Here is a 25,207-nt window from a genome sequence, read left to right on the forward strand (position 1 = left end):
TCTCACTGAGGTTAGAGTTAGTGATCGAGGGACTTCTCACTGAGGTTAGAGTTAGTGATGAAGGGACTTCTCACTGAGGTTAGAGTTAGTGATGAAGGGACTTCTCACTGAGGTTAGAGTTAGTGATGGAGGGACTTCTCACTTAGGTTAGAGTTAGTGATGAAGGGACTTCTCAGTGAGGTTAGAGTTAGTGATGGAGGGGCTTTCTGTCAGAAACTGCTGTCTCATGCCTGCTTATGGCACGTATGCCTGCTTTGACTGCTTGACAGTGGTTCATAGTTGCTCTCTTCAGCAATGTAGATGATATATTGTCGTCATTACTTATCTTTTCAGCCATGGCATCCTCCAGTGGTCCATCACTAAATGAGGAGCTCCAGTGCTCCATCTGTATGCAAGTGTTCACTGATCCAGTCACCACTGCATGTGGACACAACTTCTGCAGAACCTGCCTGAGCGAGTGCTGGACGAACACACAGACCTGCTTCTGTCCACTCTGTAAAGAAAAATTCAGCAAAAGACCTAAACTCAATATTAATTCAACACTCAGAGAGGTTGTGCAACACTTTAAGGAGAAGCCCAATCTAGAAGAATCTGAGGTGTTTTGTGACTTCTGCTCTGAAAGAAAGCAGAAAGCTGTGAAGACCTGCCTGACGTGTCAAAGCTCTTACTGTGACTCTCATCTGAAGCCTCATCGCAGTGTCGAATGTCTAAAGAAACACACACTGATCAACGCTGTGGAAAATCTGGAGGATTATATATGCCAGAAACACGAGAGACCTCTGGAGCTGTTCTGTAGAGATGACCAGACGTGTGTTTGTCTGTCCTGCACTGAAGGAGAACACAGGACTCACAACACTGTTCCTATAGAGGAGGAGAGTCGAGAGAAGAAGGCAAGAGTTACAAACAAAGCACTTTAAACAACCCATGAAATTCAGTTCCCTATCAGTCACTCATGTTCAACGTTACATCGGACTGAACTGATGTATAAGGATCTCGCTTGAGAGACCAATCACAATCGAGTGGTAACAGAACAAGCCAATCCACTTCCCGCTTCCTGTTATATAAGGCAGCGTGCAAACTCACACATTAAGCTTTTGCTTCGGAGCAGAGCAGATGTTGTTTCACTCTGCTCTTCAATCATCGTTCAGTGAGTGAGTTGTTCCTTTGTTGGTGTGACTCTCCTGCCGGGTGAATACCTGCGGTCCCATTGTCCCATCATTCGGGGCTCCTGCAGAGGACTGGATGTCGAGTGGAATCCTCCAATCATGTCCCGTGGTTGGATGACTGGGAACGTCGAACGTGACTGACTGCTAGGGAACGTCTCGGTTACTAATTTACCCCGGAGCGGGGAGCGGCTTGCAATGCAAATCTCACATTGACTTATTCTGTTACCAATCAAAGGTCATTGGGCTCTAATGCGAGATCGCAATACATCAGTTCAGTCCAACGTAACGTCTCCGTTCCTTCCTTCAGGGAATGGGGGTTACATTAGTAACCTAGATATTTTCTTTCCCGTGTCTTGACATGTTGAAGAACCGTTCATTACATCTGATAAAAGCTGATTTTGTCATTCTCAAAACAGTCAGACATGGACTAAAAGATTCAAACTAGAATTTTGAATTCATTTGATCTTTAAATGGCTTAATAAAAGAAATTAAACTGTAAGAAGATGGAAAGCTATATTCAGTGGTAAATGTGTCTATGTTTTTCTCTGTGTGTAGAATAAGCTGGTTCAGACACAGACAGATGTTCATCAGATGATCCAGGACAGAAAGAAGAAGATTCAAGAGATCCAGCACTCAGTAGAGCTGAGAAAGGTTTGTGCTTCGATCAACCCGAGTTCATATCCTGACTCATGGTCGTTTCCGATCCCCCTTTCACTTTCACTTTCTATTCACTCTCTAACTATCCTAGCTAAAAAATACATTAAAAAAATGATATGCATCATAATAGTTCAATCTATTTAATAAAAGCGTTGAATTAAATTGTTAGTTCTGCCATCATCTAGTAACCCTCACGTTGCTCCAAACACATATGATTTTTTCCCATAGAGCACAAATCTGTTGTATGGACTTGTATGGAGTGCTTCAACAGCTGGTCCTCAAGAGCAGCATGCAAAACATTTATTTTGTGTTAAACTGAAAATCACACATTTTAAGTGACATAAGGTTAATTAAAGATGATAGAGTTTTCATTTTGGGGTGAACTATCCCTGTACATAATATGTGAATATGGAATAGATTAACAAATATAACTGTTCTCATTCATCAGAGAAACACAGAGGAAGAGAAATCCTCCAGTGTTGAGCTCTTCACTGATCTGATTCGCTCCATTAAGAGATCTCAGTCTGATCTGATGAAGATGACGGAGAAACAGCAGAAAGCAGCAGAGAAACAGGCGGAAGATCTCATTAAAGAGATACATCAGGAAATCACTGAGCTGAAGAGGAGAAACACTGAGCTGGAGCAGCTCTCACACACTGACGATCATCTCCATCTCATACAGGTCTGTCAACATCTCTCAGTCAATATGTACAATATTACAGGACAAACACTCTGTTCTTTAAGGTCCACCAAATTGGCCTAACACTGGTGTCCAGTGGTGTGTCTGAAGGTCTCCTGTGTGTTCTGACTTTTCAGTGCGCAAAGTGATTTAATTTCAATTATTCTTGTTTATTTGGATTCCAATGTTGCTCAGAGTCTCACGCCGGCCGTTAACGTGAATCTCAGTCACAAACTCACCAGTCTGATTATTATTCAGAGCAGAGGTAATGACTAAAAATATTTTAATAGGCCGCCCATGCTTGCTATTTTTTAAATAGTAAATCCGTTTGGTCCCCTACAGTCACCTATATAACAACTTAGTTAAAGCTCAAACAATAACCAGAGGTTATGGCTAATACTATAAAGTAATGCCGCCCCATGCTTGCTATTATTTAAATTGCATTTTTATCTAGCCTCCTAGTGAATGCAACTATATAACAGAAATAAACAGTAAAATATACATACCTGAGATCTGAAAGATACATAATGCTGAGTGTATGGACACCCGATCTCATGAAAGTGCGTATCTATACCACGAATGTTATTTCTCGTGCCATTTATACGCCAAAAATGTTTTTTTTGCGTCTATATGATACGCAGTTTTCGCGTGCATATTATACGCACTTTATGGCGTGTAATACGCACGTACTCCACACCCCCCTCCCCCCTAAACCTACCCAAGGGGTTTTCAGTGCGTGGCATATGCACGCAAAAAAACATTTTTGGCATATAAATGGCATGAGAAATGACATTCGTGGTATAGATACGCACTTTCATGAGACTGTTGGTATGGAAGAGCTTCAACATTACGGGCTGATCAGATACAGAATCACCCTGAGCCTTTTACAACATTTATTTAAATACTCAGAACAAGATAAAACATCCTCCAAATGGAGACACAAACTAACGATTGGAATTTGCATTAATCAAGATCCCAGACTTGGGTAGTTTAGACCTTATTAAGGACAAAAGGTCATTTGCATGAAAGACCCTGGTAAAGGCTCTCCCTCCACCGTAAGCAAAGTATTTCTAAACTCTCTAACTTGTAGCTTTTGGTCTATTTCTCTGGACATGAGACCATTGCACCAATCACACTGAGACATTCAAAATGATACCAAATGATTCTCTGCAACTGCAGTGTCCTAGTGCCATCCATAATTTTTAATTTAATTAACATGTTTTTCAGTACCATCTTATCAACACCTATACACATCTTTCTCATTGGGCTTGTTAGGTACTTTTCCATCCTCACAACTCTTTGGCCTGGTTTAACCTGGTTTCTGTCTTAGACACAGCAATACAGACTTTTACATGAGGCAAAGGAAAATCTCCAACACAAGAAGCTTTTACCACATATTCACTCTGTGGGGTGTGGAGACAGATCCCTGCATGTGTTTCTTGTGCTTGAGGGTACGTTTACACGACAACAATATGCTGAAAATGGAGAATTTTTTCCTTTGAGTTTTCTTCGTACAGAAGAAACTGTTGTCAAAACCATCCCCGTTCACACGGATCCGCGGAAATGACTAAAAACCCTGTATTCTGCTGTCAGGCCAGTAGATGCCGATGAAACATCATCGTCTTCAGAGATTTGCGTTTTTATTGTTTACACGGAGACCGTTTTAAAAAAGGTGTACTTTGAAACCCGTTTTCAAAAGTTTGCGTTTTCAGGAACCCAAAACGCTGTTGTCGTGTAATGAAAACGGAGTCATGTAAACAGCCGTTTAGTTCATTTTAGTCTTAATTGCATCCTAGTTAGTCTCATTGTGTCACGGTCACCAGCTCTGTCACCTACACTTCCCAGCATCCCTCATGTTTCCCACCTGCACACTATCGGCCATTCCTGATCACCTATCACCTGCACGTCATCAATCACCATGGACACTTATGATCATCACAGCTGTCTGTCATTGTCTCGTTATCATCATCATCATAATCATAATCATCTGCATCACCTGTGTTGTTAATTAGTGTTCATCTGTGTTTGTATTTAGTTCCCTTCTGTTCAGTCAGTCTTGGTCCGTTCTACTTTGTATCCAGCGGCGGCGCCAGGGGGGGTCTTGGGGGGTCTCAAGACCCTCCCAAAAAATGCTTTGACCCCCCACCCCCTTCCTGATTAAAAATATATATATATCCGGGATAAATATTTTAAAATGTTTATCTTCAAACTACGCAGAACAATAATAATTAATAATTTATTCGACATACGAAATGCATAAGAATCACGTTCCCTCTAAGCTGCGCGCGTGGGTGGTCGTGCACTTCTGATGCCGCGGCCGCGCAGAAAAGAATAATATGCCACGCAGAGGACTGACGCGAAATGTGTGGGGAAATCCATTTGATTGTATGTGAGAAATAATTGCAGTGCTGAAACTGGTGAGTGCAGACAGTTAACAGGTTTCAAAGAAAGAGAATGATGTGAGCGCGTGTGATTGGCAGTGAGTCGTGTGTGCGGACCAAATATCTCAATACGAGAGGCGACGAGAAACGCAAAGACATGTGAAATAAAATCACAATATCATGTTTTAAAGAAGAGTGGTTTGATTAAAGTGGTGGAAATAACGGATGATGGACACAGAACGGTAACAATTACACACCCACCCGCGTGCAAACTCAAAATACATCATTAGTTTACATAGATATAAATAGTTTCAGGCATGGTTAGATTAGGCTACTATAAAAGAGTTCACATATTCACTTTTCTTGAAAATATTTAGCTATTAGATCTAGCTATTTACAGAAAATGCTTCAGTTTGTTTTCATATTATAATAATATAATATGAAAACAAATTGAAGCATTTAAACTGATATATTATATCACTTCAAATACTTCAATTCATTTTTTTATATTATATTATATTATATTTTATTATATCATAAGCCTAAATAAAGAATCTCACAAGGGTACTGTTTAGGGCTCATTGCCATTAAAAAGTTTGAAACCCCCTGCTAAAGAAAATATAGGCTAGGAAATTCATAAGCTATAAACAATCATAATGGTTTAATGCTGCCTGTACAATTAATTGACTGTAGAAAAACACTTTATGGTTTTCCTAAACCATCTCAGTGTAACAGCTTAATTTTCTTTCATAATATATTATATTATTGTAAACAATTGAACTCTCCTGCAGAAGATTTTGTAAATAATTTTTCATAGGATTTCTTAGTAAAGACTGGAAACAGAGGACGCCTAGGAATTGGAGGATGAGGAGGATACTATTTTGTAAATATGTTTTTTGTCATAGGTGTGGCTATGGCAATTAAAGTTCGAGCATATTGTTTGCAAACTGCAATTGATTAATTAATTAAAAACAAAGTAGTTGATATGCTGTGTTGTTTTTGTTGTTAAGTAGCAGCAATATGCAGTTATTAGCCGTGCCCACTGTATTTTTTGTTGGTTTTCATGAGACCCCCCTTGAAATGACCAGGACCCCCCATTGCCCCCCCAATCAAAATTGTCTGGAGCCGCCACTGTTTGTATCTAGTGTGAGTCAACCTTCTGCCCGTTTTAGTTGTATTGTAAAGGCTTTGCTTTGTGACTTCTGACTCCTCTTCTCCTTCTGCCTGCACCACACCCTGACACATTGGTAACTGATTACGTTCAGCTGTCTGTCATTACCTTTTAATCTCCAGCAGGGAACAGTCATGGTAAAGGTCAGAGAAAGATATTTTGTGCCTCTTTGAGATGGTGCCATAAACTGAAGTAATGAGTTTAGATAAAAGGGAGTAGTGCCAGTGGTTGTTCTGTAAGCAAACGTCAGTGACTTGAATTTAATGCGAGCGGCAACTGGCAACCAGTGCAATTATGTGAGGAGAGGTGTGACATGTGCTCTCTTTGGCTCGTTAAAGACCACTCTGGCTGTAGCATTCAGGATTAGTTGCAGAGGTTTGACAGAGCAAGCTGGAAGACCAGCCAGGAGAGCATTACATTAGTCCAGTCTGGATAGAACAAGCGTTTGGACAAGGAGTTGTGTAGCATGCTCTGTTAGGAAGGGCCTGATCCTCCTAATGTTGTGCAAGGCAAAACTACATGACCCCGGGCAGTTCTAGCATTGTGGTCTGTGAAGTTCAATTGATCATCGATAATGTAACGTTGAGGCAGGAATGAAGCGGAGAGAGAATCCAAATGCAAGCACTATTTTAATGAAACAAACAGGTCATCCAGGGCAAACAAAGGAACACGGAACTCAAGACAGGAACATGGAGACAGCTACAAGCAACAACGACCGACACCCAACAACTGAAGCACAGAGGTTTAAATACACTGACAAACAAGCTAAACAAGATAACAAGGCGGCGGGGCTAATTAGAAACACCTGGAGAGACTAATAAACAAGAAAAACTACAAAGGACTACAAAACATGGCACAGAACAGGAAATAACAAAAGTCCACACAAGACAAGGAAAACACAAGACAGGAATCGTGACAGATAACAACCCCAACCTTGATGGAGTTATGGATGACAAGCCTAGCTGAAAGGAGAAGTTGTGATGAAGTGTTGGGCTGTCTGGGACCACAAGCAGCTCTGTCTTCGCAAGGTTTAGTAGAAGGTGGTGGTCCTTCATCCAGCCAGAGATGTCTGTCAGGCAGGCTGAGATACGAGCAGCTACCATCGGCTCGTCAGGCTGGAATGAGAGGTAGAGTTGTGTGTCATCAGCATAGCAGTGATAGGAAAAGCCATGTTTCTGAATCACAGATTATAGTGATGTCATGTAGATGGAGAAGAGAAGTGGTCCAAGCACTGAGCCCTGAGGCACCCCAGTAGCAAGATCCACGACACCCTAAAGGACCTACCTGAGAGGTAAGACTTGAACCATTGGAGTGCGGTTCCCAAGATGCCCTTCATCTTTAGGATTGACAGGAGGATCTGGTGATTAACTGTGTCAAAGGCAGCAGACAGATCCAGCAGGATGAGAACTGAGGATTTGGAAGCTGCTCTTGCCAGTCTCAGAGCTTCAATTACTGAGAGCAGGGCAGGCAGTCTCAGTTGAGTGTCCGCCATTGAAACCAGACTGATTGTTGACCAAGAGGTTGTTCTGTGGAAGAGAGGAGAGGATACCGGTCTGTAATTTTCCAGATGTGCTGGATTTAGAATGGGTTTCTTAAGCAGTGGGGTTACCCGAGCCTTCTTAAAAGCTGTGGGAAAAGTACCAGTATGAAGAGAGGTGTTTATGATGTGCGTGAGTGTGAGTACAACTGAGGACGAAATGGCTTGAAGTAGATTAGTGGGAATAGGATCAAGTGGACAGGTGGTAGGGTGATTGGCAAGGAGGAGTTTGGAGACTTCTGCCTCTGAAAGTAGAGAGAAGGAGGGTAGAATTTGTGCGTTTGCTTGTAAAATGTGTGTGTCAGTTTGTGGATAGGTAAATTGGCAGCTGGTAGTGGTTGTTTTATCTATGAAGAATGTGGCAAAATCGTCAGCTGTTAGGGTTGATGGAGGAGGAGGATTGAGAAGAGAGAAGAAGGTTTTGAAAAACATGCGAGAGTCAGAAGATTTGTTAATTTTGTTGTGATAGTAAGTCGTTTTAGCAGTAGAGATATTAGAAGAGGAGGAAGAGAGGAGGGATTGATAAAGACCAAGGTCTGTAGGATCTTATGATTTTCGCAACTTCCTCTCTGCACCCCTGAGTTTAGAACGATGTTCACAGAGAACATCAGATAACCAGGAGGCAGAGGGTGTGGCGCGGGCTGACCTGGAGGAAAAGGGGCAGAAGTTGTCCAAGAAGGATGTTTAAGTGGAGAAAAGAGTATCAGCTGCACTGTTAGTATCTAGTGTTGAGAGATGATCAGGTGGAGGAAGTGTGGATGAGACCAAAGAGATAAGGCGAGAGGGTGAAAGTGAGCGTAGGTTCTGCCGAAAGGTGACCTGTGGAGGAGTGTGTGTTGTGTTCTGAGGCAGGTTGAGGTTGGGAGTGAGGAGGAAGTGATCTGAGGTGTGCAGCAGAGTGAGCAGTGTATTGTCAGTGGAGCAGTAGCGTGTGTAAATAAGGTCCAATTGGTTACCTGATTTGTGAGTAGCCGCAGTAGATACTCCTTTGAGGCCGAATGAGGCAAACAGGGTGTGAAAATCAGCAGCCTGAGGTTTTTCTAGGTGGATATTGAAGTCTCCAAGAACTATAAGAGGAGTACCATCTTCAGGGAAGGATGAGAGTAGCACATCAAGCTCCTCCAAGGAACTGCCAAGTTGACCTGGGGGACAATATACAACTACAAAATGGATTTGAATAGGACTAGTTATGGTAACTGAATGTGATTCAAATGAGCTGTTGTCACACAAAGGTGGTAAAGGATCAAATTTCCAGTCGTTTGAGATAAGCAGACCAGTACCTCCACCCCTTCCGGTCAGGCGAAAGGTGTGTGAGAAAGTGAAGTTAGTGGAGAGGGCAGCAGGTGTGGCAGTGTCCTCTGGTCTGATCCAGGTCTCAGTCAGGGCCAATAGGCGGAGACCTGAATGACTAAAAATAGATGTAATGAAATCAGCTTTGTTTACAGCGGACTGGCAGTTACAGAGACCAATAGGAAAAGAGAATAAAGTATTAGAAGACACCGGAAAGGTACGCAGGTTGTTAGGATTGTGCTGCCTCTGACGTGTCCCATTTGATTCACGCATGTTAGTAATAGTAGGGATTTGAAAACAGTGTGAAAGAGCTCACAAACAGAAAGATCAGATGAAAAGTTGTGTAGAAGAGAAAGGAAACAACAATAAAATAAAATAAACAACAAGAATTTAATACTCAAGTGCCTTGTCGGTGTCCATGGTCGCACAGGTAGAGTCGTAGGTTTACACTCTTTGGGTCCGTTGGTCTTTACACTCTTCGGTCTTCACACGATAAGGGCTTCACACAAGGGCTGCCGCGACTGCTGGCGCAGTGCACTAATACCTCGTTAATGAAAAAAGCAGGCCACGACCCTACTACTTAGCCAAGCGAAACTCAAAAGTCACAACACACAAACAAACGCAAGGTCGGCGCGTTAGACTAAAAGAAATTGAGAAATGTTCCTGTCTTGGGATTGTGGGGGAAACCAGGGTGTTTTTAGTGTGTGTGGTTTTAGTTTCAGTGAACTAAAATAACCCTCAGTCAGAAATCTCCACGTCTGCAGCTTTACACACACCAAACTTTAGTTTTTTTCCTGTCTATATTCTAAAGTTTTTTTTTCCTGAGGGGTTTGTTCATATATCATTCACCTGAATTATACAACCTCTTATTCCTACAAACATGATGAAACATCTTTTTTTTTTTTCTGTCTGTTTTTTTTTCTGATCTATGGAGTAAAAAAAAAATCCAAAATCTCTCAGTAAAAACCTTTAACTCTAATATGTAAACAAAATCGAACAAGAATGTTGAACCTGGCTTTATTCAATATTCAGATTTCTGTTCTTAACATTTAATAAAATCAGTGCATTTTCAATTAGACAATGCTTCATTTGCATATTTAAATATTTCAGAAATTGAGCGTCAGCGTCAGTTCTGGCAGGCCAGGTAGTCAAGACGCTGCTAATGCTATTTACTAACAACACTGTCTGGTCAGCTGATTTTCTCCAGCTTATCTGCTTCAGCTGAGCTGCATTAGCTGGGTAACTCTCCTCGCTGCTCAATGGCCAAAGCTCAAACAATCTTGCTCAATCTTGCTCATACATGCTTGCTGCTCGCTTCTGCTGCCCGCCACCTCCCCAGCTCCTCCTTATGCTTAACGTGGCATTTGCTATGCCATGTTGCTGCTCTGTTCACGGGGATATTATAGCTCTCACAGTCCTAAACTGTGTGAGCGTTCCCTAATGCTGCTGCTGCTATCTGACTTCCTGAACAGAGCCATACCGCCAAATTTTAATTCAGGAACATTAACTTGTTTGCATCTATTCAATAAAATTCTTAAATTTGATCTGTGTGTTCTTGAGTTAATGGACCTGACAGAAATGTTATAATATAGAATATGTAAGCAATTCTTCATGTAATCAATCAACTACGGTCAGAGCCGATCCTCCCTATACGCCTATATCCTCGTGTCAAAGCGCGTCAAGCGAAGTTTACAACATCGATGAGATAATTAAGCAGAACTATCCTTTTGGTCACGAAAAGAGAGACCGAGAGAAAAACACCATGTGAGTGAATTGCGGGAACAGCGATCAGGCAGACTTGTGTTCTCTCCTCTCCAAGTTTGATGTCAGCAAAGAACAGTAAAGAACAGTTGATGTGCATCTCTCTCTATCTGTCTAACCAGCCCGATATCATGAGACTTAGACTTAGAAAACTTCAATGTCCCCGAAAGGCAATTTGTTGTCCAATACAGGCATATTGACACATAATCCACAACACAAACATTATCCACATGCACAATGTCATAAATAATAATAATAATATAAATAAATAAATAAATAAAACTACTTCACATTATTTCACATATATTCTCCAATCATACCCCTCCTCCCACCCCATCCTCCGGACCCCAGATAATGCGTTCCCCACCCTTACTCGTTGTGGCCGCCCACTCAGGAAATCCAAGATCCATTTAATTAGTTTTGAGTTTAGCTGGAAATTGTCTCCAAGTCTGTTTGCTAAAATTTGTGGGTGGATTGTATTGAATGCTGATGAAAAGTCTGCAAATAAAACGCGAGCATGTGTTTTACAACCTTCCAAGTGTTTATACAGATAATTTAAAAGCACTACAATGGCATCGTCCGTCCCCCTCTTAAATTTATAGGCAAATTGTAGAGGGTCAAGGGCGTGTCTACAAGAGTTCATGATGTATGTTTTAATGATCCACTCAAGTGATTTTACTAAAAGAGAGGTGAGGGCGATGGGCCTATAATCCCTGGGTGAGGATGGGTGGGAGACTTTGGGAAGGGGGGTCACAACTGCTGTTTTCCAAAGCAGTGGAACCACCTGGGTGTCCATTGAGCGCTGGAAGAGGGAACAAAAATTTCCACTTAATTGGGCCGCACAGTGCTTCAGCACTCTGCCTCCAATGTTATCCGGCCCCAGACTTTTCTGTACGTTAGTCCTCTCAAACACTCGCTGGACCATCTCCTCCTTAATGATCAAAGTGCTCTCCATCCCAGCATCATCTATCATAATCTGTTGCCAGGCAGAGACATTATCACTGTCATTTATTTCAAAGCGGGTAAAATGTTCATTTAAATTATTGGCCAGAGCAAAGGATGCTTTGTCATCCATAGTCATTTTTTTCCCCTGTCTTAAAGGGTGCGTTGGCCATCAACTTTATACCAGTCCATGCAGCCCTTGAATTCCCCATAGACAGGGTTATCTGTACCTTGACCAAGACAGTCGAACATTTCAAGTATTTGGGTAGTGTTATCTCTTGCGATGGAACAATAGACAAGGAGATTAGTGCCCGTATATGCAAAGCAAGTCAAGCTCTTGGCCGCTTGAAAAACCGGGTACTGAACCAGCATAACATCAGACTGACCACAAAAGTAAAACTGTACAAGGCTATTGTTCTTACTGGCCTTTTGTATGGATGTGCAACATGGACCTTGTACAGAAGACATTTGAAACAGCTGGAACAATTCCACATACGCAGTCTGAGGTCACTTCTCTGCATTAGCTGGCATGACCGTAAAACGAACCTTGAAGTCCTGGACAGAGCCAAGACAACCTTCATCGAAGGCATGATCTTAAAATCTCAGCTTCGATGGACAGGGCACGTCATTCGTATGGCCGACAGTAGATTGCCAAAACAGCTTCTATATGGTGAGCTCTCCTCAGGCAAACGTAAGCGTGGCAGACCATGTAAAAGGTTCAAAGACTGTGAAGTCCTATTTGAATCTTGCTGGAATGGCCCCAAAAGATCTAGAGCTTTGAGCACAAGACAGGGTTGGCTGGTGTACTCTCTCAAGGCAGGCACAAGGTGCATTCCAGGTGAGATGCCGTGTGCACATCACTGAGGCCCGAGATAGGAGGAATTTGCTTGAATCTGCAAGTACTGAACTAGGACAGTTCCCATGTCCCTACTGCGAACGGTTGTGCCATTCATGGATTGGACTCTATAGTCATATACGAGCCCACAAATAGATGAGATGTGTAAAGGATCGTCATCATCGATATTGATGGACTACCAAGACACCTTGATGGTCTTAGTTTGGATGACCGCACTCACACAAAAGTCTATGTAGCCCGAGATAGCCTCTGTCTGTTCGTGCAAGTCAGCTGAAGAGTCCTCGAAGGTGGTCCAGGATGTACACTCCAGGCATCCTTTCAGCGTCTCTACACTGTCCTCATCCCACACCTGGATCTGCTTTTCCACAGGCTTAATCCTTTTCAAAACCTGTTTATAAGTGGGTCTTAGAAGGACTGTGTTGTGATCTGAGCCACCCAAGTGGGGCCTGGCACTGGATTAGTATGCCTTGGGGATGGAGCCGCAGCATAAATCAATAATTTTATTTTTTCGTGTTGGACAGGTGTAAGGAATCTGCTTGGGTCTGATCAATGGGGAATTTGCATGTCATAATTAATAATTAATAACTAATAATTATTCATACAGATTTGGATCAGCCCAGTCTTACATGTTAATAAATCTCCCATTAAGGGAGGCTTTGTCATTTTACCTGCACAGGTGTATCCCCACAATTAATCACAAATGAATTGTAACTAATTATACAGACCACGTTTTACAAGACAGGTAAAATTAATTAGCTCAATTAATTTATAGAGTTTTGAAAACAAATTCTGTGGCCACAAGAATTAGCTTTCTTGCTCTATAAAGTTTACACATACCCGTCTGAGGTATTTCTGTAAAGAGCACGTAACGTTATCGAAGCATATCAGTGACTTGGGTTATGAACAACAGGCAATGAGTCAATCAAAAGGATATAATGTATTTAATGAAGCTGAACTACTTAAGCATTTTCTACAATGATACATGTATTTACAAACATTAAACACAAACTAAGACGACGCGGGGCGTTTAGACAATTGGTATGTAAACATGAGTTGGAGAGAGAGAGAGAAAGGGAGAAAGTTGGTGAGAGAGCGAGGGAGAGAGACAGAGCTGGTAAATTGTAAACCTCGACATCAACCTTCTGAAACAACACGAAAACACCATTGTAAGGCTTCTTAGAAGCTGTAACGGGAATGATACTTGCAAGGAATACGAGTTCTGTGTGTGTTGCGGGCTCCTTGCGCGGTCCGGTCGGCCCGCATGTTGAACGAAGGTCCTGTCCTGCTTGCGCGCGTCGTGTGGAGCGCAGCCGCAGCGTTTTTGCACGGCCCGTCCCGGCGCGTGCATGGTTGGCCGCTTGCGCGTGGCCCCTTTGTTCCATGGGGGATCACGTGGCGTTCGTTGGCATTCGGCGCGAGTGTTTGAAAGGCTTAAAGTCTTTGAGGTGACGTTACCCGAGGAAATAGTTCGGCAAAGTCCATTTCCTTTCCTGGGAGACGAACTCGGGAGTAAGTTAAAGAAGAGACGAACTTTAGACGAACAAAAGAAAAGATCCATGGTGGGATCAGATCTCCATGAGGAGATCGCTTGCATCACATGTTTCTCTGAGACGGTCAGACTGCAAGAGAGAGAGGTTGGGCGGAGCCGCGCTCCTATATTTATCACCTCGGAGGAATCCATCCCCTTCCTGTTCACTGGGCCAATCGGGGAATGGATGTTGCACGCGGGAACCCTGGGTTTTATTGTCCTTTGTTCGGAAGAACGTGCCCCTCGTGGTAGAGGGGTGTGTTCAAGGAGGGTGTATAGTTTAACAGTTTGAATCTTCAATGGCGGTAAAACCTATTAAAAATACACTTTACTTTATATCTCTTTGCATATTCAGATAGCCCGTTCCATGAGCATTTTAGAGGTGTCAAACACATCATATGAAAGTCAAAGGAAAAATACAGAGGTATTTAATATGCATAAAGAAGGTATTTCTAATGTCTATTTATGGCGTGGCCAAACACAGGTATTTCACTGTGACATGGGGAAAAACACATATACATTTAACAAAATATATTCAATGGTTTTTATGTCTTTACCCAACAGAAATGTCCGTCTCTTTGTTCAGAGACATTCCAATGGGTTATAACTTTGTAACAGGAGCTTCACTCGTGTGTTGGGGGAGGGAAGGGCTCGTGTGTGTGTGTGTGTGTGTGTGTGTGTTACATTCAGTCTTTTTGGGTCTTTAGCAGGATGCATTTAGTTATTCAGATTCACCCTGGCCCAGTCCTTACAGTCCCCCTTTTTGTCTGATGAAGTCCCTGTGTGGACTTAATCGGACAACAATCATCACAATGGACGGATGGCAGGTGAATCATGACTCATGCAGCAGGTGGTTATTAGGGCTGAGGATTCAGCTCTATGAGGTTCGAAGCTGCCTCTGGCCTGGTCTCTGACTTGGCACCCCCTTTTTGCGGGTTTCGTCCGAAACCTTTCGTGAGCTTGGCTGAAGATGTTTGTATCTCGTTGAGTCTCCTGTATAGGATGAAGGTCAAGCCCAGTGTCAGGGTGTGTCTGACTACCATAGAGGTACACCGTGCAGTGTCGGCTGCGGTCCAGGCTTGGACAACAGGTGGGGTAGTCAGAATGGGTAGTCGAGACAAAGCTTGGAGAGCTGTGTCGATAGGAGCAATGTCAATTAGCTGGGATCACCCCCCCTTTCGCAAACCACAACTCCCGTTCTGGAGTTAGGGTGAGTGTGGTACCTGGAGAAGGATGGGATTTTGGTTTTTATGTCTTTACCCAACAGAAATGTCCGTCTCTTTGTTCAGAGACATTCCAATGGGTTATAACTTTGTAACAGGAGCTTCACTCGTGTGTTGGGGGAGGGAAGGGCTCGTGTGTGTGTGTGTGTGTGTGTGTTACATTCAGTCTTTTTGGGTCTTTAGCAGGATGCATTTAGTTATTCAGATTCACCCTGGCCCAGTCCTTACACAGGTGACATACTGCGAATAGGTAGAAAGAGTTTTTTTGAGCGTACAGTTATTAAAATCCCCCATTATAAACTTGGGCGCATCTGGTGAGATTTCATCCAATTCTTGGGTGATATTAAAAATAATGTCTGCTGCCTTGTTTATGTCTGCTCTTGGATGTATATAGACAACAGTCAGAAATATTTGTGGGAATTTACGGGGGAGATAAGAGGGTCGCATAGAAACTGATAAAAGTTCAATATCAGAAGTGCAGATCTTTTTTCTTACCACAGTCGTTTTGCACCATCTGTTGTTTATCATGACGCACATGTTCCTTGCCTGTTGCCTTGCTGCATCGGTCCAAGCGCACTATACTAAATCCGTCAGGACAAACCTCGGAGTCTGGCACGGTACAATTCAGCCAGGTCTCAGAGAAGGCCAAGACACAGGCTTCCCTGTAATCATGCAGGTAACGAGTGTTTGCTCGCAACTCATCTGCTTTTCTTTTTAACGATTGGACGTTGGAGAGAATGATAGTTGGTAGTGGAATTTGAGTCTTTGGCGCACTCCTCCCCTCTTCCCTCGTTTTCTCTTGTATTCTTTGTCATTGACAAGTTCTTGTTATCTCCGTGGGTATGTTTACATCGGTATGATTCCAATCGCCCGCGTAGGCGCTCAGTTGTAAAAGAAAGTCTCTGTTGTAGCGTACATGTGACTCCGCGTTGCTGGCCGGTTCACCTGCCACGCTGATAACAAACAGTATCGACCCGACTATTAAAGCCCGCTCCCATACGCGACTCATAGTGACTTATGGTATCGTTCTGTAAAACAGTGCATCCAATAATGTTTTGTATTGAAAATAATCACGACAAACAACTAATCAAACAAACAAAACGGACGAAACAGATAGCCTGTACTGCAGGTCGCCACTGTGCAGCGCCCCCAAAAGAAAAGGAAAGCGCGTATCTATACCACAAATTTAATTTCTCGTGCCATTTATACGGCAAAAATAGTTTTTGCGTGTATATGATAGGCCTACGCAGTTTTCGCACTCCACACCCTACCCAAGAGATTTACAGTGCGTAGCATATGCACTCGAAAACCATTTTTGGCGTATAAATAGCACGATAGATTAAATTCGCGGTAGGCCTATACATACGCACTCTCATGAGATTACGTTTGATAATACAAAGGGCAAAGGTGTCTGTTTATAAACTTGCAGCTCGGAAAAGATAACCGCGTTAACATGACCATATGCGCGTGCACGAAATGAAACGCGCACTTTCCAGTAAACATATATGGGGACCAGTTGCCAGTACAATATGGGCGTGATGGCACTCCTCATTAGGCTCTCATACTTTTAAAACAAGAAAGATGGAAAGCAATCTATTGACTTTGACTATATTGCATTTAAAATGTTGATTGGCTGGACATACTGGTCAATATGGATGCACATCCCTCAGTAAATAATAACCATCTAGTATCAATTATTGCTTTTATCATTTAAAACACAGTGACATGCAATGGCAAGCCATTTGAGCTTTTATTAATTTACAGGATGCATTTTTCATATCAATAATTACATTTGTACATTTAAAATGTGAATTATTGATATTAATATAAAATATGTCTATTTCTGATATCAGGAATTACATTTTCATTAGTACTAAGTAAATGAGGGAGGATTGTAGTCAGGGGCGGAGTGGGACCAAAAAATCTACCGGGAAACTTCGTAGACCACCGGCCCTCGTCGCCGGCAGGGCCGGATTAAGAGTTCAGAGGCCCCTGGGCACAATGTCTTGTAGGTCCCCTCTTAGGCAGGCAGGCCAAATGTATATTTTGTCCAAGGACATTTTAATATGACATTTACAGTTTTAATGACTTAAAAGGAACTTTGTTGTACTATGCTGGAGTAAAGTTCATAAATGGTTGTTCTTTCACATAGGATTAAGTAAAGCTATGTTGGGTGGACCTCTGGGCCTCTAGGGGGGTTCGGGGGCATGCTCCCCCGCAAGAAAATTTAGTACATTTTAAGGTTAAATGCATCAATCTGGTGGTCTTTGAGAGATCAAAATTAAGAGATTCAACCCATGAACTGCTCGTTGAACAAAGAAAAAGCATTGATTTGTACCGGGACATTAAAGCATCTTTTTAGTTATGAGAGTCTCAGTCTACATTACATTATCAATGGTGTTTTAGGATGCCAAACAATTATTATGATAATGTAATAATGATTTATATAATTATTCCAATGACGTAAAATCCATATAGCCTATAAATGTACTGTATAAATGAAAATGAATATTTCCAAAGTATATTTTAGCCTACATTACACTACACTATAGTATAGGAAAATTAAAATACTTTTGTCCTAATTTCTTCACTTGCAAGAAATAAACCCTTGAGCTTTTATTTAGGAGAAAACACCAGATCACCATGCTGATCGGGTGAGCAAAGAGCGCACTTTTCTTTCAATCACGCAGCACAAACAGAATGCCTTGTGCTGTTTTATAAAGGCACAAAGCCATATCATGGTTTCGATTTTAGTTCGTTGTCAAAATATAACGCTAGAGACCTTTATGGTATAAGCGGTACAGTTTACATCTCATATGTGTTGGGAGAAGGGGGAAGAGAGAGTTCGGCAAAAGGCGGATTCGAACTCGTATCGAACGCGTCAAAAGCTGCTTTCATGCACTACACACACTACCACCCACGCCACTGTAGCTATTTCATGTCTGGCGTCTTTTTGCTAAGAAGACAGGCACTTAGTGCAAATACGCTCCGTTATCGAAAATGTAAAAAAACGGGGTTTTTTTCCCTTGCTTGGGCCTCAAGTGCGCATGGTATAACTATTATCAGACCGGCCCTCGCGGGCCTCGAAACACTACCGGCCCACCGGGAAAACTCCCGACTCTCCCGATTGCCACTCCGCCCCTGATTGTAGTGGGAGAACTGGGGTGTCAGGTGTGACTGTGTGGAAATGGCAAATGGTTTATATGGCTTATGGGTCAGGAGGGCCCCTTAACAGATTTTTGCTTAGGTTTAGCCTCAACTGTGTTAGAAAGCTCCTGTGTAAAACATTGAATTTACTGCTTTAAAAATAATGATCATATTTAACAGTGTTCTCTCTCTCCTGCTGTAGATGAGCTCATCCCTGTACACTCGTCCACACGCCAAGAACTGGACTGAGATCAGGATTGACTCTGATGTGAATGTGAACTCTCTGTTCATAGCTCTGATTCAACTGAAGAAAACTCTAGATGAGACTCTAGATGAAGAAATCAGTCAAACTGGTATGTGAATATCAAATACAGTGTATAGATTGTTTTTGTTATCAACTTAGAAATGACCTTTTCCATAACCAGTTATTGCAACATTACTTTAACTTACTTTAGAGATATGTAAGGGTTATGTAAGGGTTATGATGCAACTATTCATGAACAAACACCAATACACATCACTGTAAAAAATATTTACATGCTATTTAAAAAAAGGATAGTAAAAATATTACACATGATTTTTGAGTAGTTTTTAAAGGCTTGATTTCTTTAATGAAATCTACCTGAATAAATCATGTAAAATCTTCGAAATTATTTAATATATATGACATTATGAATTTAATATTTTCTTTGTGGAATGTGCTTTTTTAATTTAAGTTGACTCTCAGAAGTGTGTGATTTTTAGTGAACGGAAATGACCTGTTTGAATTGGACTTGTGTTGTGTTTGACAGTGAGTCTGGTTTCTCCAAAGGCTTTTCTCTCTCCATTCTGTCACTGATGGAGTTTTGGTTCATCGCCACTGTCGGCTTTTCCGTCTTTGTCGCCTTTGGCTTTTGGCTTGCTTATTTGGTGACATTTAATTATTAATTAAATATAACATTTAATATTCAACAATATTATTGATCTCCTGCATTGACACCATTATATGAGAACTGAACTGAGCTGGACGATGACATCACGGTTTTCCCCAGAGTGGCTATATATATAAATTAACTAAATTAATAACTTTTTACAACAAAAATTAACCAGTTCTGAACGTTACTTAAGCTGGACTGTGACGCTATTTTCTTCTAGAAACAAACTTTGTTGCATTATTTTCCTGTTATCTCTGTAGAGCCACTTCTGTATTGTAATAAGCAATAAATTGGGGATATTGTGGGACAGGTACAGCATGGAAGAGGGGGTTTTGGGCTCAGTTTAGCTCCTGAATGGCAGCAGGCCCAGCTCAAAGGAGGAAGCTGGTAGTCAACGAGGTGCGAAAGCAGGAGGAGAGGATGAGGTGTATAAAGGCCATTTCCCAGGCCAAGCAGGGAGAGTGGATGAGATGGGAGAGTGTGGAACAACGCAAGATGGGCTGGCAAGTCGGTTTACTTGGCGCCATGACCAAGTACTGCGATGTTTGGCTTTAGCATTGGAAGGCAAGCGTAGTGTGACCAATAAGTTGCCTCCTGTTCTAGCAAAACATTACATGCAGAAGACAATATTCCTCAATGTTCCCAGGCGAGCAACCACCAAGAAAAGGTGTTAACACCAATTCTCGCCCAGGACAACTGGAAGCTGCTAGGGACTGGAAGATGCTGGCTGATCTTGATCAACGGCTTATTTTTCCACCTGAGATTGCCACCACTAACCTACGACCAGATATTGTTTTGTGGTCTGGATCAGCACGCATTGTTCAACTGATAAGAGTTAACAGTGCCATGGGAGGATGCTGTAGATGAGGCATATGAGAGGAAGAAACTGCGGTATGCTCATCTGGCCACTGAAGCAGAACAGCGAGGATGGAGAGTCCAGGTTTATCCAGTGGAAGTGGGTTGTCGAGGTGTTGTGGCACACTCTACAACCCGGTTCCTCAGAGATGTCGGATTCAGTGGCCAAGAGTTGCGTCGCACAGTAAAGAACTAGGGCTGGGACAACGCGTCGACGTCATCGATTAAGTCGACGCAAAAAATATGTCGACGCAAAATATGCGCGTCGATTCGTCAGACCCAAAACAAAGATGGCGGCGCCGGAGAGTAGTAGCAACACGAGTGGCTCCTCAGACTTTCAAAGTGCAAGGTGCAAAGTGCACTCGTTCCTCTAAAGTAGAGATGCACCGATTGATCGGCTGGTGACCGGAATTGGCCGATTTTCATGTGATCGGCGACCGGCCGGTCAGTCTGACATATTCCGATTTTATGCCGGTCAAATGCACTCGGACGCCGCATGATTAACATCGCGCAACATTAGCATCACACGTGCACACGGAACGCACATGTAGGGAACCTCGTGAATTACGGCCGTTTCACACCGCAAGCATGAGCAGTGCGGGGTTTTTTTTCCGGCGTGCATGTTAATCAATGAGTGCATTCACACCGGGAGCAGGAGCAGCGCGTGAGCAGCAGTGAAGCGCGGGTTTCGGCGCAGAGTATTTTTTTTGCAGCACTGCTCTCAATTAAAGTGAAAGCACACTTTTGATGGGCAAAATAAATATGATTTCACTCAAAAAGTGCCCAAATGCACAGAATTTGCATGTCTGGTGTGTTTTAACAAGAACTGGAGTAGGCTATGTCAGAAAAGAAAATGAAGACTCAAAAATATTTATAGAATTTTTTTTTATTGAATGCAGACATCAAGTTGGTATTTTCATCTGAAAGAAGAATTACAAGATGCACTATTTTTTAGTAAGCTTGGCCTATGTGTTTTCAAGGCTTCAAAGTTTTATTGAATGCTACCTCTGACTAAGAATGCATTACTTTGCACTTGTATATTTTTTTATTTGGGAATTTTTAGAGCAATAAACATATTGCAATGTTAAGGAATTCATGTTTTTTTCATTCAGATATATAAATCAACATGTATAAATTGGTATTAGTCAATTAATGGGGAGATAATCGATAACAGAATCGAATCGAAATCGAATCGGACAGAAAAACGAATTGTTAATTAATCAATGCATCGGAAAAATAATCGCTAGATTAATCGTTTAAAAAATAATCGTTTATCACAGCCCTATAAAGAACTTATCTGAAGCAGTAGAAAGGAGCAGCAACTGGCTGTGGTTGAGACGGAAAGATTCTAGCTGGCTGTGTACAGGCCGCCACGCTACGGTTTCGTAGAGTCTGTTGGTTTATTTGTATAGGTTGTGTAGTATTTACAGTCATTACGTTCCTGTGTATATTGCGTGAATGACGGGTGGTTGGGCAGATATTGTGTTTTGCGGTAGGTGGCCATACGGAACCGTTGCCACTGAAACTGCCTATTAACGCACCAGTGGGGCTCGACAGCCTTAGTCAAACGGGTTGGCGCGTATGGTTGGGTTGCGGTGAGATTGTGGTTAGGTCTCAGCAGCAGGAGGGATGTAGAGGTCAGTAAGCTGGGCTGAGTTGAGTGGGGGACGGAGGGGGGTGACTCTGGGACGCCAGAGTCACTGTCGAGCCCTCTTGAGGTGTCGTGGGCTAGTCGACGAAACACTGAGGACGGAAGGGGCCCACTTGAAGACCCTAGAGATGTCCCCTACTCGGTTCAATCCAGACGGTTGTCGTGCTGGTCCTGTAGTTGCAGCCGTCGCGTGCGCTAACGCGCCAAGTACACTGCTGCCGTTAACACCGGACAGAAGGGGAGTCACACCACCTTATGGAAAGAAGCGTAAATGGATGGAGAAGCATAGTTTACTGCAGGGACGTGCACAGGGGGGTTGCTCAGGTTCCCCGGGCAACTGCCCATATGCCCTTCTCGACTCAGGTTGCCCTTCCGAGAAAAAAAAAAAACTCGTACAATGGATGCAGAATTTCACGTAGGCCTAGATAAAAAAAAAAAATAGCAAAGCCTCATTCACTTCCATTCGGCACTGTAAGTCCGTCTAATTTGATCCAATGGCGGCATTCAAATTAGCGGTGAAGGTCTCACGCAGTGTTCCGTCTTTTCCCATGGCAAGGAGATTTTTAATTAAATACAATACATTCTTTCTTATGTATTAACTCGTTTCATCTGACTCCATAAAATGAAAGTGTTTTTCAATGATATCTGTGCATCATTAAATATACGTTAATGTTTGACTATTCCTTTTAACTCCAATGGAAATGAAGTCAAAGTCTGATAGAATAATCAAATATAACAATTTATTATGTCAGGTAAAAGTATATTATGCCAATTTCATAATCAGTTCAAAGATCATCAATACAAAACACCAAATGCTTTAGGATAAGAGAAATAGATGCAAACCCAACATTTAAGAACTACATGAGCTACCTCACGGGCTATCTGAAATACAGAAAGAGCCACGACTCCTTGCTGCATTCCATTAAATAGCCAGAACTTCTTTTCAATGGTAATTTGCATTCAGGTTACACCTTATTTTGGGGGTAGGGGAGAGAGGCCATTTGTCCACCTTTCTTTGTGTGCCAGTTTCTCTAAACTTCTAAAAACCTTATTACCTTTTGTTTGACTTATTTGGAATGAGACATCTGAACCAGCCACCCTGAGACCTTTAAAATGATACTAAACACAATAATCATTCACATTAAACCATATATATACTTGTGTGCGTTTTTTAGTGTTACTGACTGAGAGAGAGAAAATGTAGATAAGGTGAAGGGGGGTGCGGGGTGTGTGTGTGTGTGTGAGATGTTCAAATGTTAATGTGCAAGCAAGGTCCTTTGCCTTATAGATCTGTGGTGAGGTTGATTCCTTTAACCAGTTTTCTTCAGTCTTACAGCACCGAAAGTGAAAGTCAGTAAGGGAAGGGCAAACTGTTTACGTGGCTGCAGCGCTGCACGCGACCGGTGCGTATTCTGCGTAGCCTAAGGCCCCGCAAATTACTTAAGGCCCCGCCACCATCTCGTGTCATAGCGCGTCAGTTAATGTGTAGGCCTACAACATCCATGACAAAATTAAGCGAAACTATCCTTCTGGTCACGAAAAGAGGAAGAAGAAAAAAAAACATGAGAGTGAATAGCGGGAACAACAATCAGGTAAACGTCTCAGGTTACGTATGTAACCCTGGTTCCCTGATAGGGAACGAGACGCTGCGTTTGAGATGCGGTGGGAACGCTCTGCGTGATTGCGTCATGAAGCACGTGTAAAATCAGTCCAATGGAAGCCCGATACGTCATAGGTGACGTCATAGACCAGGAAACTATAAAGCACCCTTGAAAACAGACCGCGCCAGCTTCTGAAAAGTCTGAAGCAAGTCGATCAGGGTATGCAGGAAGTATGGCAGGCAAACGCAGCGTCTCGTTCCCTATCAGGGAACCAGGGTTACATACGTAACCTGAGACGTTCCCTTTCAAGGGAACTCGAGCTGCGTTTGAGACGCGGTGGGAACCCCATACCCACTACGCCATAGTGACAAATGCCCGTTCTTTGTGAAGTCCTTGGCGCACACTAAGAAGCAAGCAACCTCGCCCCTGGAGTGGAGAGGTCAAGGTCATAAAACCTGACAAATGTATGCGGAGAGGACCATCCTGCCGCATTACAAACATCAGGAAGGGAAACCCCCGAAATTAAGGCCGTAGAGGCCGCCATACTCCTAGTAGAATGGGCCCGTACAGCCATAGGTGAAGGCTGACCGGCCGCTTCATAAGCTAATGAAATAGCCTCGACTATCCATTTGCTCATAACCTGTTTAGATGCAGGGCACCCTCTTCTGAGTGACCCAAAACATACAAATAATTGCTCTGACTTACGCCACAGGGCAGCTCTGTGAACGTAGGCATCCAATGCCCGAACTGGACATAACAGGTTCAGTTGTTCCTGATCTGGGGTATTAAAAGGTGGGGGATAAAAGGCCTGCAACACTATTGGGCCCCCAACATTAACTGGGACCTTAGGAATATAACCCGGTCTAGGGTATAGAAATGCTTTCACCATACCAGGTGCAAATTCCAGACATGAAGGAGCAACCGACAGGGCATGCAAATCTCCAATTCTCTTGATAGATGAAAAGCAAGGAGAAATAAAGCTTTCAAAGTGAGGAATTTTTCTGAAACCTCTTCAATAGGCTCGAAGGGAGCCAGAGCCAGACCCTCAAGTACAATGGCTAAATCCCAAGCCGGTGCTCTAGAGTGCAGTGCAGGTCTCAACCTCAATGTACCACGGAGAAAACGAGTAATCAGAGGATCTCTCCCAATAGAAGTACCCCCCAGAGGGGTATGATAGGCCGATATAGCCGCCACAGAAACATTTAAGGTGGAAGGAGATAATCCAGCAGAGAAACGGTCTTGCAGAAAATCGAGAACTGAACCAACAGGGCAGTTAACAGGATCTAACTGACGCTCACCACACCAGGTGGAGAATAATTTCCATTTCAGTGCATAGTCTTCTCGTGGAAGGGGCTCTGGAATGGAGAATGGTCTCAACGACCTCAGTCGAGAGACCGGATTCTATGAGCCTGGCCCCCTCAGAGGCCAGGCCCACAGTTTCCACAACTCCGGTCGAGGGTGAAATATCGTGCCCCCTGCCTGGGACAGCAGGTCCCTCCTGAACGGAATTTCCATGGGAGAGCAGTCCAGAAGAGACAAAGTCCGAGAACCAAACTTGAGTCGGCCAGTATGGGGCTACTAGTAGCAGATGAGCCCCTTCCCGGCGAACCCTCTCCAGAACCTCCGGGAGCATAGATATCGGGGGAAATGCGTACAGGTGCAGCCTCGGCCACACCTGCACCATCGGATCCAGTCCGAGAAGAGCTGGCTGCGTGAGGGGGAACCATATAGAGCAATGCGTTGTACAAACGATGTGAAAGGTCGACTTGACTTTAGTTAGACCAAAGTTCTCCCTAAGAAGCTCCACCACCTCGGGGTGAGGTCTCCAATCCCCTGGGCCTCAGCCCC

The 25,207-nt window shown here is 43.0% G+C and overlaps 1 protein-coding gene across 2 annotated transcripts in view; it reads left to right on the plus strand.

Annotated features, from left to right (window-relative positions):
- Positions 1-294: 294 nt before the first annotated feature.
- Positions 295-25,207, plus strand: part of LOC130072350 (E3 ubiquitin-protein ligase TRIM39-like) — a 30,461-nt gene continuing 5,548 nt past the window's right edge. For both annotated transcript variants that reach the window (XM_056237420.1, XM_056237421.1), the window contains exons 1-4: positions 295-896; positions 1,728-1,817; positions 2,272-2,505; positions 18,541-18,691. In XM_056237420.1, the coding sequence (XP_056093395.1) occupies positions 336-896; positions 1,728-1,817; positions 2,272-2,505; positions 18,541-18,691 (1,036 nt within the window). In that variant the 5' untranslated portion in view covers positions 295-335. The remainder of the gene's footprint in view (positions 897-1,727; positions 1,818-2,271; positions 2,506-18,540; positions 18,692-25,207) is intronic.

Source organism: Rhinichthys klamathensis, unplaced genomic scaffold (assembly GCF_029890125.1).
Source record: "Rhinichthys klamathensis goyatoka isolate OS25496 unplaced genomic scaffold, OSU_Roscu_1.1 h1tg000486l_1, whole genome shotgun sequence".
Taxonomy (NCBI): domain Eukaryota; kingdom Metazoa; phylum Chordata; class Actinopteri; order Cypriniformes; family Leuciscidae; genus Rhinichthys; species Rhinichthys klamathensis.